This window comes from Grammomys surdaster, unplaced genomic scaffold (assembly GCF_004785775.1).
Source record: "Grammomys surdaster isolate TR1022 unplaced genomic scaffold, NIH_TR_1.0 332266, whole genome shotgun sequence".
Taxonomy (NCBI): domain Eukaryota; kingdom Metazoa; phylum Chordata; class Mammalia; order Rodentia; family Muridae; genus Grammomys; species Grammomys surdaster.
The window spans coordinates 24199-41307 of NW_021627525.1; the positions used below are offsets into that span (position 1 = coordinate 24199).

Sequence of the window (17109 nt, forward strand, 5' to 3'; positions counted from 1 at the left end):
CAGGCCAACCAGTTAAACCAATTGGTGAGCTCCAGGTTCAGAGAGAGAACCTGTCTTGAAAAATTAGAGGGTGGCAGGGGAAGATGCATGACCTCAAGCCCTGTCCTAAACACACACACACGCGCGCGCGCACACACACACACACGCACCCTGAACTACATATAGACATGTACGTGTATATATACAATAAGCAGACCGTGTACTATTGCATCTGAGAACATCAAGGACTTAACTGTTGAGTTTTAGTGCCTTGGTGAATTCCTGCTGAGCATCCATCCCCTGCTAGGGGAGTGGCATGTGAACAAGCCACAGGGTGACAGCTGGGAATGCCTGGAATAGGGGCAGGCCATTGTTTGTTTGGCATTCTTGTGACTCAGCAGTGCACAGCTCCATCGTGGGTCCTCCCCACTGTCCTCTCCTGGACAAGGCCTGGCCCCTGTCCAGTCTGGCAGCAGCTTACTAGAAGGAGGTAGGAGACACCTTCCAGCAGAGGGGATCTGAGCCTCGGAGCCAGCAGTGCAGTGGCTTGCAGCTCTCATGGGCCCCTGGACAACCCCTTCTATGGTTCTTGCTCAGGTATGTTGTGGCCCTATGTAGGGCTGTGTGGATCCCATCCTTAGAGGGCCTCCTGTGGCTCGGAGCCCAAAGCTTTGCAGGAGTGGGGCAAGACAGAGCTGACCTCCTATCCCTCCCTTGCCCCGCCCCTTTGGAGCCTTGCTAGCCTGCTTACCTTTTAGGGACTGGGCAGGCAGCTCCCTTCACAGCCTTAACAGGCTGAAGACCCACATCACACAGACACCATAAGAGCAGGGATTAGCCTCATTTGGGGGCTATCTAGGGGGACAGCTGTGACAAGGAGTGAGTCCCCACCCCAGACAGCCATGGCACACGCTTGCTGTATCTTTATTGCACTGTTACCTCACTGCAAACTACTCCACGAAAATGTCCCAAGGTTAGCCTGCTGTCCTGGGGCCATGGGCTCTGTGTACTGTCTTGACACCCACTGTCCAGAGCTCAGCCAAGGCAGGCAGTGCCCACACCAACTAGTAAGGCCTGACTGCTATGCAGCAGTGGACAGGTGGATAGCTGGTCATTGGTATCCAAAAACCCTTTCTTGGGTGCCCATCTGCCCCAACACAGGCCATGATGTCCATCACTGTCCCCCTTCTAAGAGCTCTCCGGCCTTTGAGAGAGGAGGCCCCAGGATGGGGAGCAGAAAGTGGATTGTAATTGAGGGCCAGAGTGTGATCACATCATAGGAGGTCCTTGAAGTGGCCCAGAGGTGATCTCTGGTCTGCTGGGTGTTTCTCCTTTGACAGGACTGTGAGCCTTTTGTTAAGTACAAAATAGTGAGTTAAAGGTTCCTCCCTATGGGAAGGATGGAGCGCTGGCCACTCTGCTGCATGTCCAGAGTGCTCTGTCTGGTTTCTGCTGGAACTGGAGGCCCATACTTCCCTATCAGAGCCATGAGGGAGACCCCATGCTCCCTGCCGCAGGTCACCCTATGGGGATGACCAATCCTGTCCGAATTCACTGAATTCACAGGGCTAGGCTCTGTGCTCCTCCTTCCTCACAGGTAGTGTGGTCACTACCTCTCCGTGGAGGCTCTGTGCTCAGCGGCTAGGTCGTCCTCCACCACACTGTTCAGCCCATCCTTCTCTACACAGTCTCGAACAGCCTGCAGCACAATGCGCAGCCGCCGGTCCAGGGCCTCCAGGTGCAGCTGGTAGAGCACGGGTGCGACCTTGTCATGCTGCAGGGACTCAGCCATCAGCAGGCTCAGTTTGTGCTCCTCTTTGGCCAGCAGCTGAAGCCTCAGGTAGGTGGACCTCCTGATCCTGCAGAGAGAATGGGGTGTCACTACTGGGAAGGAAAGAGAGTGGGGGCTCTGGTGGGGTGGCATATTACTGGAGAGACAGAGAGAGAGAGAGAGAGAGAGAGAGAGAGAGAGAGAGAGAGAGAGAGGCAGAGAGGTGTAGACAGACAGGGACACGGAGAGAGACACACGGAAATGTGAAGACAAGAGACAGAAAGATGGAGAGACAGACTCGGAGAAAAAGAGGGCAGAGAGAGAGAGAGAGAGAGAGAGAGAGAGAGAGAGAGAGAGAGAGAGAGAGAGAGAAGAGAAGAGAGAGAGAAACAGAGCAAGACAAACTAAGAGACAAGGAGGCCAGAGACCCCAGGCCTCATGAGTCTGTTACATGGAGACGGGGCATTCTAGACCAGTGGTTCTAGACCAGTGGTTCTAGACCTTCCCAGTGCTGCAGCTCTTTCATACAGTCCCTCGTGTTGTGCTGACCGACCCCCCAACCATAAGATCATTTTCATTGCAACTTCGTAACTGTAGCTTTGCTACTGTTATGAATCAGGGTGTAAATATATGATATGCAGCCCCTGTGAAAGGCTCATTCCACCTCAGAGGGGTCATGACCCTTAGGTTGAGAAACCGCTGTCCTAGACATTGCTACAGTCCTATCCAGAAAGACAGGTGGCTAGATGGGCACCCCCTGTCCTGAGGGCAAGACTAGGCTAACCGCTCACCTGGGAGACTGTCCTTCCTCAGCTGGCCAGGTGCACTTGCCTCCCAAGGGAGAGAAGTAATTCGCTTTGGGAGCCTATGTCCAGCCACTGGGGGTCAGGGGAGGGTAGGTATGAGCGACTGTGGAAGGTGGGTAGGGTGGGCGAATCTGGAAGCCATGGCCAGGAGAGAAGGACCCTGGACTTACAGCCTGTTTCAGGCCTTGGGGTCTCCCTGGTGGGGGTTATCCAGATGAGGCTTAGGGAAGAAAGGTCAGTGAGGCATGGGCATGCTTGCTCTGTGGATGCTTGCCCACCGGAGCCCCAGTGGGTGTGAACAGGCCTCTCGGGTAGTGATGGCTGCCAGGGGGCAGTGAGAGACCACGCACGGCTTGGGCACGTACCTGCAGCACTGGTGAAGGGGAGCTAGAATGGAAAGCTCATCGTGTGAGTATTTCCCAAACCTGTGGGACGAAGGTAGAGCAGTCAGAGCCCTAGCAGCTGGAAAGCCTTACGGGGCCCAGCGCCAAGCCCTCAGGGTCCCGCCTCCCAGTGCTGTGGTGCTGTAGGACCATGACAATCTCATGAAGCTCATTAGTGTCGAGGCTGCCCCTGGCCATGTCCAGCGCTGGCAGTATTGATTTTTTTCTTTTCGTTTTGTTTTGTTTGAAAGGGATTCTGCTTTGTTAAGCAGAGGTTAATGACCTCTCTCAGACTGAACTGACTGCTTGTTGGCCCTTCTCATCCAGCCACAGGCCCTTTGGCCTCAGTTTCCCCAGGGTAAGGAAGGTATGATAGAAAGTACTCATGTGGTTACGGCCATGAATCCAGCACCTTGTGGTAGTCTTCACTTCCTCACTGATGTATACCCCGATGTGACCCAGTCCCTGCCTCTCAGGTGATTCCCCTGTCCCAATGATTGCTTCTCAGGCTAACCTAGTTCCCCCATAAACGAGGATGTATAGAACCCCAGGGTCTCCAAGGGCACAGAAGACCCACCCACGCCCGTTGTCCAAGTGTATGATGAAGGTCTCATTCCCGAACTTCTCAAAGGTCTCGTAGTGATGCCGGTCCATGTTCCCTGCAGGGACAAGCACGCACAGCTGCTCAGAGGCCTCTGGCCCTCCTCAGCTGTGGGTCACCAGATGGTGCCCCCAGCTAAAGGTGTTTAGGCATTTCTGGCAGCCAGCATGCCCTGCAGGACGTACCCATGAGGAAATCAAAGACAGTCATGTCCATGATGTCCAGGATTCGGTGGCCACTGTCGTAGGGTGGAGTCTGCTTCACCTCTTCACAGTAATCAGGGTCCACTTCCCACCTGTGGGGGAGGAGGAAGAAGGGGATAGTGTGAAACCCAGAACGAGGGTCTCTCCTCTGAGTGAAGAGGGAGGTCCAGGCTAGATTATTTGGTGCTGCCTGGCTCAGAAGAGCACCCTTTGTAAAGAGCACGCTTCGCAAAGAGGATTCGCAATGGGAATGGAGTGTCTTCAGGGACACGCATTAGGATAGGCTGAATTAATAGGGATAGAAGCCTGGAAGGTGATGAAGCTATTCTTCCTGCCCTAGGTGGGCCCAGGGCTGAAGGCATTGTCAGTTGATATCATGCGTTTTATGCCAATGGTGTGTATGTGTCTTTTCCAGCACCCGACAGGCAGTGGGTGGGGGAGGTTGTATTTTAAGGGTTACCAATATCAGCTAGCACCTCTTCTACATCACAGATAGGAACCCTGTGGTGGCTAATATTGTCAATGTGACTGGATTTGGAATCATGCCAACACACCTCTGGCTGTGTCTGTGAGGATGTTTCCAGAGAGGTTTAACTGAAGCAAAGACTGACTCTGAATGTGTGTGGGCGGCACCATTCCCTAGGCTGGGGCCCTGGCCTGAATAAAATAGGGAAAGTGGGCTCATCTGTCTCTGTGCTTCTTGACTGTCACCAGCTACCTCATGCTTCTGTTACCATGCCTCCCTCATAACGACGGACCAAACCCTCAAACTGTGAGCCAAAGCCATCTTCGTCAGCAACAGTAACCAAGACATACTGCTGCCACTATCTCACAGTGGCACAAGCACAGCTGGCTTTGCACTGTTCTTGCTGCCTCTTTTGACTCTGAGCCATGGACTACTGACTCCCTATTCCAGGCTCAGTGACCTTGGTTGCACAGTGGACAGAAGCTGGCCCATTAAGTCCCAAGTGCCTGACTCACTCTGCCTTCTTTCGCTTGTGGTAGGAACGACGCCAGGGGTTCCGCCATGTCTTCCTCTTGGCCAGTGACAGGTCAGGCAAGAAGGCCGCCAGAGATCCTTCAATCTGGTCGGGCCTCCCACAAAGGGCATGTTCGGTGGAACAGTAGTAGGAACACTCCCCGTAGAAGCAGATGTTGTTGGCTGGAGAAGGATAGGTCCAGTCAGTGGCCATCACTCCTAGCAATGCCCACAGTACTGCCCCAGAGGCACCTCAGGCCTTACCATGCAGTGTTCACCAGTTCACCATCCCCTCTGATCCCATACCCTGAGAGTCTACAGAGCAGAACTCCAGCCACAGGGAGTCAAAGTCAGACCCTGTCAAAATGAGAGGTGCTTCCTACTCACACTCTGATCTCCTAAGATTGATTCAGGCTCCGGAGGGCAGAGAAAATGCCAATCATTCTCCAGAGGAAGTTCTAGTATTTATCTGCAAAGAGCACTTACAGCCTAGCCCCAAAAGGAACCACTTACATGGGTGGGCAAAGCCACAGGCAGGCAAAGCCAGGAGCTATAAGTTTCCAAAGAACTACAAATGGGGTCTGGATAGGTAAATTGGTGTCAATAACCACCAGAACCATGAGGACCCAAGCTCCATGTAAAGCGTTCATGTAAAACACTGAGTATGATGGCACATGCTCATAACTCCCATGCTGGGAGGCAGGACAGGAGGACCCTGGGAGTCACTCTTGGCCAGTGTGGCCTACTTGGTGAGTTCTAGGTGAAAGTCAGAGACCCTGTCTCAAAAAGAAAAGAAAAAAAAAAGTAGATGGTGCCTGAAGAAGGACTCCCAAAGTTGACCTCTGGCCTGCATGTGAACACACACACACAGACACAGACACAGACACAGACACAGACACACACACTCACACACTCACACAGAGTCATGAAGTTCATGGGAACACACTCAGTATTTCTTTCATCTGGGAAACTCATACCAAACCCTCAGTAAGAAACCAGCTCACACCCTCCTGGATGGTTGTGACTAAAGAGCCACATGGTGACATGTGTCAAGGAGGTAGAGAGCCATGGGATCCCAGCAGGGACATCATATGATGAAGACACACAGCCTGGCGACTGTCGGGGAGAGTTCATGTAAGATCGGCTCTGACCTGGTTGATCCAGTTTGGGGTTACAGCACGTAAGTTATATGGAAATGTTTCCATGTACCAGCCTTCATGACTCACAAAGGAAAGGAGCCACCTAGACACTGCCAGCCACCACTGGAGAAAGGAAACTGTTCTCTTTCTTTTTCTGTTTTTGAGAAAGGGCTTCAGGTAGTCCAGGCTGGCATCAAATTGTGTGTGTGTGTGTGTGTGTGTGTGTGTGTGTGTGTTTGCATGGGCATGTAAGTGTATATACCTGTGAGAGGAGCATAAAGGACAACCTCAGATGCCATTCCTCAGACACCGTCCACCTTGTTTTGGAGACAGTGTCTCTCTTGCCTGATACTTGTCAAGCAGGTTAGGTTGACTAAGCAGGTTAGGTTGACTGGCCAGCAAGCACCAGGGAGCCCCCCATCTCCACTTCCTTGTAACCAGTATTGCAAACCTGTAGCCTCACTGTTAGCTTTAATTAATTAATTATTTTTAAACACGGAGTCTGGGGATTGAGCTAGAGCCTTGGGCTTACAAGGCAAGCGCTTTACTGACTGGGCTAACTCCCCGAGATCTCTGACCCTGAACTCCCGCTTCCAACTCCTAAGTGCTGGGACGGCAGGCATGCATCACTGTGCCTGATTTAGGTGGTGCTGAGGATGGAACTCGGGGCTTTGTTGGTGCTAGGTAACCAACTGAGCCTCCTCCTCATTGGCTGTGTATGTGTGGAACCCCAGTGCTGGGGACGTTCAGACAGAGATCCCTGGAGCTGACTGGACAGCCAGTCTAGCCTAATCAGGAAGCTCCAGGTTCAATGAGAGATACTGGCCTAAAGAAAAAATAAGTTGGAGAGACATTGAAGAAGACATCTGATGTGAGCCTCTGGATCACACACACACACACACACACACACACACACACAAACACACACACACAAATATAACATAAAGCAAGCTCTTCAAAGCACACGCATGCCATACAGCCTTCAGAGAAGGAGGCTGGAGAATTGCCAGGACCAGGTCTGGAAGGGGCAGGGGTAGGAGGGGGGCATGCATTTTCTATGATTCCTGGCACACAAGTCCTGGCTGGCCAGGCTCACTGCCTCTCCTCTCCCCTTCCCTTCTAGGCTTCATCCCCCCCCTCGTAGTCAGTGCTAGGTAATTAGGGTGGAAAAGATCAAACAGAGACCAGCCCACTGCAGCTCCAGGTGCTGATACAGTTTACACAGCCTACCCTACTCCTTCACCCCTGCCAAGGACAGAAAAGCATTGGAGGCCAGGCAATAGCACAGTCTCCAGGAGGAAAATTTCTATCCCATCTCTTGTTGGCCATAACCATGAAATTGGATGCCTCTGATAGCCTGCTGGCCCTACCTAAGCTGAGCTCAGAGCCTTTCAAGCTGAAAGAGGAACAGAAACCTGTTCCTGCTCCATATAACCTGGTTTCTCAGAGGCACCTAGGGTGGGGGTAGTGGGCTCCAAAAGCTGTGTGACCAGAGGTGAAGCCCATAACTCTCTGAGGTGCTCAACGGCTTCACCTGTGCTGCAGGGCTAAGAAGGAGACCTTGGGGACCTGAGGTGGCCTTGTACCTGGGGTCGAATGAGCATCTTTTGAGACATTAATAAAGGCAGAGCTGTGAAAAGCTGTAGTCTCTTGAGGTCAGAGAGCCTGCTGGGGCAATGGGTCTAACCTCCCCCAAAGGCCTGAAGACAGGGCCCGTGAGATCTCAGGCCAGGTCTCCATTGTGAGCTAACACATGGCTACTTCATAGATCCTGTGCCTTGGCCAGAGAGGCCATAGTATCCAAGACAGGCCTGTCCTCCTGCCAGGGTCAACTCAGCAGAGTTGGAGTCCCTGCAGGGGAAATGTGCCCTTGGTGCCCTCCTCAGAAAATAGGTAGCCATGTCACACAAAGGCTGCAGACACACTGTCACTCGGATGTTATTCCTTGTATTGGGAGAAGATCCATACGGAACCTACTTACTCCTTAAAGCGCATTTGGGGCTGCACATTGTTGGGACGGACGGTCCCTTGGCTACCTGCCAAACAGACAACAAGGAAGGAAAGGAAAAGCTGATTGACTGAGTGAGGGTCAGGAGTAATCTATGCTCTGAGATGCCAAGGCCAGGGTGGGGATGGGGTGTATGCTGGGACCCGTGGTCACAAAAGCACAAACGCTTTGCAGAAAGAAACAAGGTGGGCATAGATGACCAGGGTGTATGAGACACGTCAGCAGAAATAGAGACAGCAGCTGGGTGGCAGTGACACACACCTTTAATCCTAGCACTCCGGAGGCAGAGCCAGGCGGATCTCTGTAAGTATGAGGTCAGCCTGGTTTATAGAGTGAATTTCAGGACAGCACAGAGACAGCAAAAACCATGTTTCTTAGAGCTGGGGGGCTTCAGAGGCTCAGTCTGGCCTTTCGGCTGTATGGTGTTGGGGCAGTTAACTGCCCTGTCTGAACTTTATTTCTCAGTAGCTACCCGGCATTCATGATGGAGTCGAAGGCTCTGAGCCGAGCTTACAGAAGGCCCATCTGAGGCCTGCCCCACCTGGAAGGGAGGGCCATGCTCCTCCCTGACTGACCCAGAGCAGAGCTGCTCACAAGTAGAAGGGTGTCTGCTGTGATCAAAGGCTTTCCAGCTGCACTTAGCTCTCAGAAGCAGCAATGGCAATTTTGGCAGCGGAAGGATCTAGAAGCGCAAGCAAAGCAGAAAAGGAGACTCTAAACAGACCTGGCTTTCTAAAGTAAGATCAAAGCTGCCTCCAGGATCCTGTGCTTCAGAGGAAACCAGACATCTGGAAGGTTCTTGGAAGAAATCTGGCTGACAAGGCAAAGTGGTCTGGCAGGGACAGCTAGGTGGAGGTGACTGTTTTCAGGAGTGGCCAGTGTCACCCGTTCTGTTGCATGTCAAGAGGGAACCATCCGGGCCAGATGAATCACTTTTGGGGTCCCCTGACAGCCAGGGAAGATTCTTGGGGTTCATGGGAGCTAAGTAATAACTAGTAAGCAATAACTAGTAAGCAATAACTGGTAACCAATAACTAGTAACCAATAACTAGTAAACCAATAACTAGTAACTGACTGGGAGCCTCACCATGAGCTACAAAATGGGAGTTGTGGGCTAGCTGATTGGAGTAGCAGCTGCAGGGGGACATTGAGAGGAGGTGACACGACAAATGATGGGTCCCCAGTGAAGTCCATGGGATGTGCAGGACAATGAGCTGGGGTCCCCTGCTGAGGCTGGGAGGGAGCCTACACCAACATAAGACGTCTCATCTGCTCAGAAGAGCATGTAGCTCCATCTCTGGTTAATTAAAATTGAACAAGGCCTCAGGAACCTGAGCGAGATCGCTAGATCTGGGCATGGTGGCTTCTGCCTGTAATGCCAGCTTACGGAAGCTGGAAGTGGTTGGATCCTTTGGGCTTAATGGCCAGCCAGTTGAGCTGAATCTGTAAGCTCCAGGTTCAGTGAGGGACCCTGCCTCAAAACCAAACCCAAACCAAAAACCAAAACCAAAACCAAACAAACACCCAAGAATGAGAGAGATTGAAGAGAAGATACCTGGCATTGACCAATGGGCTCCATGTGCAACTGCTTGTGCATGTTCACGGGCAAAACAAACAAACAAAAAATAAAATAAAATAAAATAAAACAAAATCCAGAATCCTTCACTATTTCAAAATGACTAAGCCCACAGTACATTGACTCTGCAGTGGATGACCTTTATGGTTCCTGTCTCAGAAGCCCACATCTGACTGCCACTTCAACCCCACATACCCGCATGAGATGCATATCTACCATCCCTCACTGGGACTGCTGGGGGCTTTAGGCTATAGAAAACACAGTCTAGGGAGTTCCTGACTTGTTTCTGCCTGTCCTAGTTCCTCTGATTGATGTTGGGTGATCTCCTCAACTGTATCCACCCAAGGGCACAGGGTATGAGCTGGGCTGGATGTGGAATGCCACTGCTGGCAAATCATCTCCAGGGACAAAGGACTGACCCTGAGGATGTTTGAAGTGACACTGGCAAATCTTGAGGTCACAGTGCTGAGTCACAGAACCAAAGCTAAGAGGCCATCTGTGGATCCCCAAATGGACCAAAGCAGAGAGAGAATAGTGACCCACCTGGGACAGCTGGCAGCATGGGCTGGCAAGGGGTAGGAGGCTGAGGCTCCTGTCCTGGTGGTGGAGGGAATTACTACCCAGATGTCTGTATTTAGAGCACCGGGCTTGGTAAATGACTTAAACACTACATGGAGACTCAGGGAGGTATCGAGTAAATCAGTTGCTGGGCTGCACAGCAAGACTCTGTCTCAAACAAACAAACAAACAAACAGCCATGTATGATGGCTCACACTGGTAATCCCAGCACTCAAGATGCTGAAGCAGGAAGATGGAGAGTTTAGCGCCATTCTGGTATACATAATGAGTTCCAGGCCAGCCTAGACTATGGAATGAGACCCTGTCCTCCCTCCCAAACCCAACTCGACTCAAACCAACCAAACAGTCTAACAACAACAAAGATCCCAATCAATCAAATAATAAATTAATTAACTTAAATGCACACTGGACCACAGTGGAAACACCTCTGTCTGGGCACAGGAAGGTGTCGATAAGAGACCATATATATGTAGATTGGCACATACACATGTCACACACAGGAGGCAGCATGGCCACCCTCAGTGGAAACAGCTGTTAGATAGATGAGTTCGATGGTTTCTGTGATGGTTAATATTGACCATCAACTTGACAGGTTCTAAAATCACCTAGGAGACATACCTCTGCACATGTCTATACGGAATTTTTGAGATTAGGTTAACCGAGGTGTGTAGCACCATCCCATGGGCTGAGATTTCAGACTGAATGAAAAGAAGAAAATGAGCTGAGTCCCAGCATCCATCTCTCTCTGCTTCCTGACTGTGGATACACTGTGAGCAGCTGCCTCACAGTCCTGACTGTGGCTACACTGTGAGCAGCTGCTTCACAGTCCTGACTGTGGATACAATGTGACCGCTGTCTCAGGCTCCCACTGCCATGCCTTTCCCACCATGATGGACTGTGAACCCTTTGACTGTGAGCCAAATAAGCCCTTCCTTCCTGAGGGTGCTTCTGACAGGATATTTTATCTGAGCAACAGGAAGAGTAATCTAATCTAATCTGTAGGCTTTTTAGAGCTGACCAAGACCAGCATGTGACCTAAGCCTTGTGAGCCCCTCATCCTATCCCATCCCCAGCTACCTGGAGATACAAAGAAGGTTCTCCATAGCTTCTTATCCCGTGTCACATCCCGGATCTCCTTGGTCATGTTGATCATCCTACCAGCCACCGGAGGGACTCTGCGGAAATCCAGGATCCTGGTGGGAAAAGGTGGGGGGAGGATTCTTTATTCTTGAGGCTGGTTCTCACGGTCTGCAGCAGAAGATGAATACTGAGCCTTATCCCTCTACCTCTGCCCTCTAGTTTTCTGCCACACGAGGCCCTCAGGCTCAGCACAGCCCAGAACCATCAGTGCCAGGAAAGTGTGCAACTCAGAAGGACTGAAGTCTTTAGGTGCCATGCATTGTCTCTGGCCCTGCCAGGCAATGTGATAACTAAAATGTGCCCTCATTCCAGGGCTAAATTTAAAAGGAAATTAAATTAAATTACCCACTCTTAATGGGGCTCTTTCTGCACACATTGCTGCTTGCTTAATTAAATGGAGATGCCCAATGCTAGCTTTTTCCTGCTGACACAGGATGTAGAGATGAGTTGTCCTTGGTGGAGGGATGAACAGACCACATTCCCATGATGAGGGGCCCCAACTGCTTGACAGCTGCAGCCAGTATCCTGCCACCTCAAGCTTCATGACTCTGTTTTCATGTGTGTGTACACATGTGGGTTCATACATGTGGGTGCTGCACATGAGATCAACCTGGGGTTCATTTCTCAGGAGCCATCAACCTTGACTCTCAGCAGCCTCAAACTCACTGATTGAGCTAAACTGACTGGCTATCCTGCCTCAGAGATCCTCCTGTCTCTACCTCCCGGGAACTGGAATTGCAAGTGTGTACTATGTACTCTTTTCGTAAAGGTTCCGGGGATAGACCCCAGATGTGCAAACACTTTAATAGCAGTGTCATCTCTCCAGCCTCATGGCTGCTTTATAAGTAGGCAACCTGAGTGACCTCATGGTGCAAAGTCACCACTGTCACAGAAAGGCTTTCTGGGTTCTATATGCCTAAATGTCAGGCTTCTGAGGATTTCTAGTTCCCATGTAAGCTTTGTGATCTACCCCAGTCTTCCAGGCTCCTGTAAGAAAGATGGAGCCTGGACTCTGCAGTCTAGGCAGTCCCATGACAGCTGGGTTAAGATCTAAGTCTAGTCACAGCTGTGGTATAGTCAAGAGGGTCTCGAGGGATAAATACCGAGCCTTATCCCTCTGCTATTGCCTGGGAAAAGGTCCCTCTGTACCCCTCAGAGATGACCCCAGGGTTAGGCCTGTGAACAGCTCTTTAGGGTACAGACAGGGCCACGTGGAATCTATAGTGGTCCAGGTTCTGCTGGGTCAAGGCTGTCCCTCAGGAGACAAGTGACAAAGCCTCCCACCTATTGTCACCAAAACACCATTTCCTCCAAGGTGCCTTCCTGACCTGTTCACAGCCACCCACGATGCCGAGCCCTTCTCTTTACCTTATTTCTTTTCCCTTTATTCCCAATGTTGTGCCATCTGTTCCTGCTGCTGCTTGCTGGGTACAGGGGGTAGGGTGGTGCCCACCAGGATCACAAATGCAGTGAGGACAGTATGCAGCACTGGGGAGACAGCTTAGTTTGGGTTCAGTCTCTAGCAATCAAGTGTGGTGGCACACACTTATAATTCCCGCACTGAGGGGCAGAGACAGGAGGATTCCTGGGGTACGCCAGCCAGCCAGCAAGCCAGCCAGCCAGCCAGCCAGCCAGCAGTGTAGCCGACTTGAGGAGTTCCAGTGATTCTGAATAGTGGGCAGCTCCTGAAGAATGATACCTGAGGTTCTCCTGTAGTCTCTACGAGCATGCACACGTTATGTGCTTGCTACACACACACACACACACACACACACACACACACACACACACACACACACACACTGGTGGATCTTTGAAGGTTTAGTATGGAGCAGTTGTGGAGGTTAACAATGGAGGCTGCACAGATTTCTAGGGCCAGGCCTATGCTTCTCTGTAGGTGGCGCGCTTGAGTACACAGATGAATCTGGATCTAGTTGGCTCTTGGCAGTGTGAGGGGAGGGGACTCACCTGTCGAGGTGGAAGGCAGCGATCTCTGCATTGTGCCTCTCGTAATCAGAGAAATAAAAAAAGTCAGGTGGTGTCTCCTGCTCCCTTGTCTGCCTGTAAAAACATAGATAGAGACAGGAAGAGTGTCACAGAGGGGATCTCTGGATGGAGGGGGACAAGCTGAGGTATGGGTGCAGCTGAAACCCAAGCTGACACCCATTTCCAGGTGTTCTGCTAATCAGTTGTCAGAGCATCATCATCAGTGTGACATGAAAGGGCCAGTGAGATAGCTCAGTGGCTGAAGGTGCTTGCTGCCAAAGCTGAAAATCTGAGTTCAACCCCCAGGACCCACATGGCCAGAGAAAGCCAATGCCTACAAATTGTCCTCTGACCTCCACATGTGCTGTGGTGTGCATACTGACCCCCGTCACATAAATAAGCATATGTTTCTTTTAAAAATAAATTATAGACAGTGAGGAGATGGTTCAAATGATTAAAATGAATGCTTTGAATGCACAGGGACCCGAGTTTAATCTACAGGAGCCACCTTTAAAAAGCAATTTCTGTGGAAGGCAGACCAGAGGACCCCCAGGCCTCACTGGCTAGCCAGTCCAGCCCTACTTGGTGAGTTTCTGGCCAGCGAGGAGAAAAAAACCCAAGGTGGGCCAGGTGTGGTGACATATGCTTTTAATCTCAGCACTCAGGAGGCAGAGGCAGATGGATCTCTTCGAGTTCTAGGCCAGCCTCGTCTACAAGCAAGTTTAAGGCCAACCAGGGCTGCATAGTGAGACCCTGACTTTAAAACAAACAAACAAGCAAACAAACAAATCCAAGGTAGATGGTGCCTAAGGGTGACACCTGCTGTTGACTCTGGAGTCCAGATGCACAGAGGCACATATATGTATACACATACACACGCATGAGTGTACACACGTACGAACACTCCCTAAATTATTGAAGTTCCCAATGTGTCACACTTTCAAAGCACTAACCCCACAAGGCTCACGACTTCCTAGCTGTCTGTTTGTTGGTCTGTTTCCTGAATTCTTCAGTGTAGGTCCAACACCTACAGGCAGACACACTGCGTGCCAGGTGAGGCCACACGCTTTTCCTGGCCCACACTTAGAAACTTCATGAGTAGGGGATTTGGGTAAAGAGCAGACATCCAGGAGCCCTTGGAAGGATTGTCATTTGACCTTCCCTGTCCCTGTCCCTATGGCTGTGTATTCAATTAGTGAGGCTGAGTATTTGGCGATGATCTTTGCTCTGGCTCCAGAGAGACAGAGGCAGCACAGCAGAGCAGGTCCTGCCTCCTCATGCACACAGCGAAGTACGCATACTGTGGCCCAGGATTCCTGGTAATTCTCACCCCTGCCCCACTGTCTAGCTCTGCCCTGGCACTTCTCTTGGATGGCAGGTCTTGGAGGGTTGATGCCAGGTCATCTGGGGCTGTTCAGGAACAGAGAGCAAGGAGCTGCTAGAGGCTCTACTTGCCACAGTCACGTCTGTATCTCTGCTCAGAGGAATCAAAATGGTGTAGGTTGGCCACATCTAGCCCTCAGGCAGATGGTCTGGTGTTGTTCACATCCACAACCACAGAAAGCCTTCTGCTGCGGCAAAGGAAGCTTTAGAACCCTTGGAGCAAGCCTCTCAACTTAAGACACTTCCTGTATCAAAAGCATGAAGTCTTCTTGGAGTCAGCCTGAGAAGAGCAGGGAGCTTGCTGGATGGACAGGGGAACCCTCAGATCCTCACAGGGCCCTTCCTCAGTCAGGAAGTTCAAAGGTCAGTTGATACTGCCCAGGGGCTCCCATGCACCCATCCTGGACTCACAGGCTATTCAGCTTGGGTCTTGGCACCATGCCTCTGTGTATGTGTGTGTGTGTGTGTGTTCGTGTGTGTGCGCATGTGCCTACCCTCCCTGGACACTAACACTCCAGTCTCCCACAGTGAGAAGTAGAAAACTATGGAAGGATTGTCATTTGACCTTCCCTGTCTCCTGGCCAGCCAAAGATACAAAGCCAGGTAGCTTTGAAAGATCACTGTCATTCCAAAAGAATCAAAGTTCTCTCCACTGATGTAATTTGACCTTAATGATGTGGAATTGTCAGCCTGTCATTGCCAGATGCCCTGTCTGAAGCAATGTTAGCATGAAATCTGGATCTTCCCTGGCTCCCTGCTTCCAACCCAGGCCATACAGGTGAGAGAGAACTCAGCCTGAAGGCTCACCTCCCAGGATGCTGTTTTTTCCAAGTATGCGGATGAGGGCCTGGGGGTCACCCCGGCTCTATGGGCACTTTCAGAGCTACAATGGAGCCCCATACACCTTCAAGGCTTAGATCCTTCCTTGTAGATACACAGCTGAGGTTGTTGGGGCCTTCTAGTCCTCAGCCCTGCTGTCAGGTGAGGCTAATGCCCCACACACTGCTGAGTGATGGGATGTATATACAAGGCTTCCTGTGGTGTAGGTGGGGTTCGGGTGGCAGGCAGCAGCCAACCACCTCTGATAGTTTCCTGAATAAGACTTGATCAAACATATCCTCCTCAGCCTTTCTGAAGCCAGTGTGGGAAGCGCTCTCTCTCTCTCTCTCTCTCTCTCTCTCTCTCTCTCTCTCTCTCTCTCTCTCCCTCCCTCCCTCCCTCCCTCCCTCCCTCCCTCTCTCCTTCCCTTCCTCCCTCTTCCCTCTCTCTCCCTCTGTGTGTGTGTGTGTGCGGTGGGTAGTGTGGGCCCATGGCCCACGGCCACCCACCTTGACAGGTTGATGACTGGGAACGGCAGTGGTCGTACACACACGGGTGGATATGAAAGCTAGAGACCAGCTCTGGTGCTGTCTCTCAGGAGGAGCCCATCTGTTTGTCTTTTGTTATTGTTTGTTTTCTCAGACAGATTCTCATGTAGCCCTGGCCATCCTGGGTACATAGACTAGGCTGGTTTCAAACTCACAGAAACCTGCCTTAGTCTGCCTCCTAAATGCTGGGAGTAAAGATATGTGCCATCAGGCTAGCCTTATCCACCTTTTTTTTTTTTTTTCCTTTCAGGCCATGTCTTTCATTGGCCTGGAACTCACAAAATGGGCCAGGTTGGCTGGGCAGAAAGCTCTGGAAATCTGTCTGTCTTAGACTTCTTATGCTAAGGCTACAAACGTGCACCCCATGTCCTATAGTTTACATTGGTGCAAAGATCAAAGAATCTGTCTCAGCCCTCTCTGGTCTTAGTCGCCTACTTGCAACTGCATGGGGACTGTGCTCAGTGGTTTCTGAGACCCATGCCTACCAAGCAGTTTAATGACTGAGCTATGTCCCCAGCCTCCTCTCTCCTAGAGGAGAGGTGAATGGTTATCTACCACGCAATGGGTGCTGAAGGTCCATGCAGGCCTGAGAGGGTTAAGTTCTGACCACCCACTACAGACATGCATATGCTGACACATGCATGCAGTCATAAACACACACACATAGGAACTCCATGTATATTAACACTGTGCACATGTGTGTGACACACAGACACCCTACAGTGCAGGCTGTTGGGGGACTTTGGAGAGAAGGGGTTAAGACAATCTCCCCTGATACTTCCCAGGGTCAGCTGTGCAGAGGGGACTTGAAAAGGCAGCCCAACTGCCTCCCACCCACCTGAAGAGCCCCAAAGCTGGGGGACCCCATCAGCAACTTTCCTGCTGGACTGCACGGATTGCTAAAATAGAACTCGTGTGGGGCTGAGGACACGGTTCAGTTGGTAGAGTGCCTATTGTGCTTGAGGTCCTGGGTTCTATCCCCCGTCGTACCACATAAACCAGGTGTGATGGTGCACACCTGTGATCCCAGTACTTGGGAGGTGGAGGCTGGAGGAACAGAGGTTCAAGCTCAAGGTCATTCTGGGCTACTTGAGATCCTGTCTTAAAAAAAAAAGATAGAAGGAAAGAAAGGAAGGAAGAAAGAAAGAAAGAAAGAAAGAAAAAGGAAGGAAGGAAGGAAGGAAGGAAGGAAGGAAGGAAGGAAGGAAG

The 17109-nt window shown here is 51.1% G+C and overlaps 1 protein-coding gene across 1 annotated transcript; it reads right to left on the reverse strand.

Moving 5' to 3' along the window:
* Positions 1 to 885: 885 nt before the first annotated feature.
* Positions 886 to 13225, reverse strand: LOC114616478 (extracellular serine/threonine protein kinase FAM20C; the record flags this gene model as incomplete). The annotated part of the gene is made up of 7 exons (XM_028761931.1): positions 886 to 1838; positions 2922 to 2981; positions 3517 to 3598; positions 3726 to 3835; positions 4725 to 4905; positions 11102 to 11217; positions 13133 to 13225. Coding segments are annotated over 7 exons (892 nt in total), but the record flags the coding sequence as incomplete, so codon positions are not given.
* Between the last annotated feature and the right edge of the window lie 3884 nt (positions 13226 to 17109).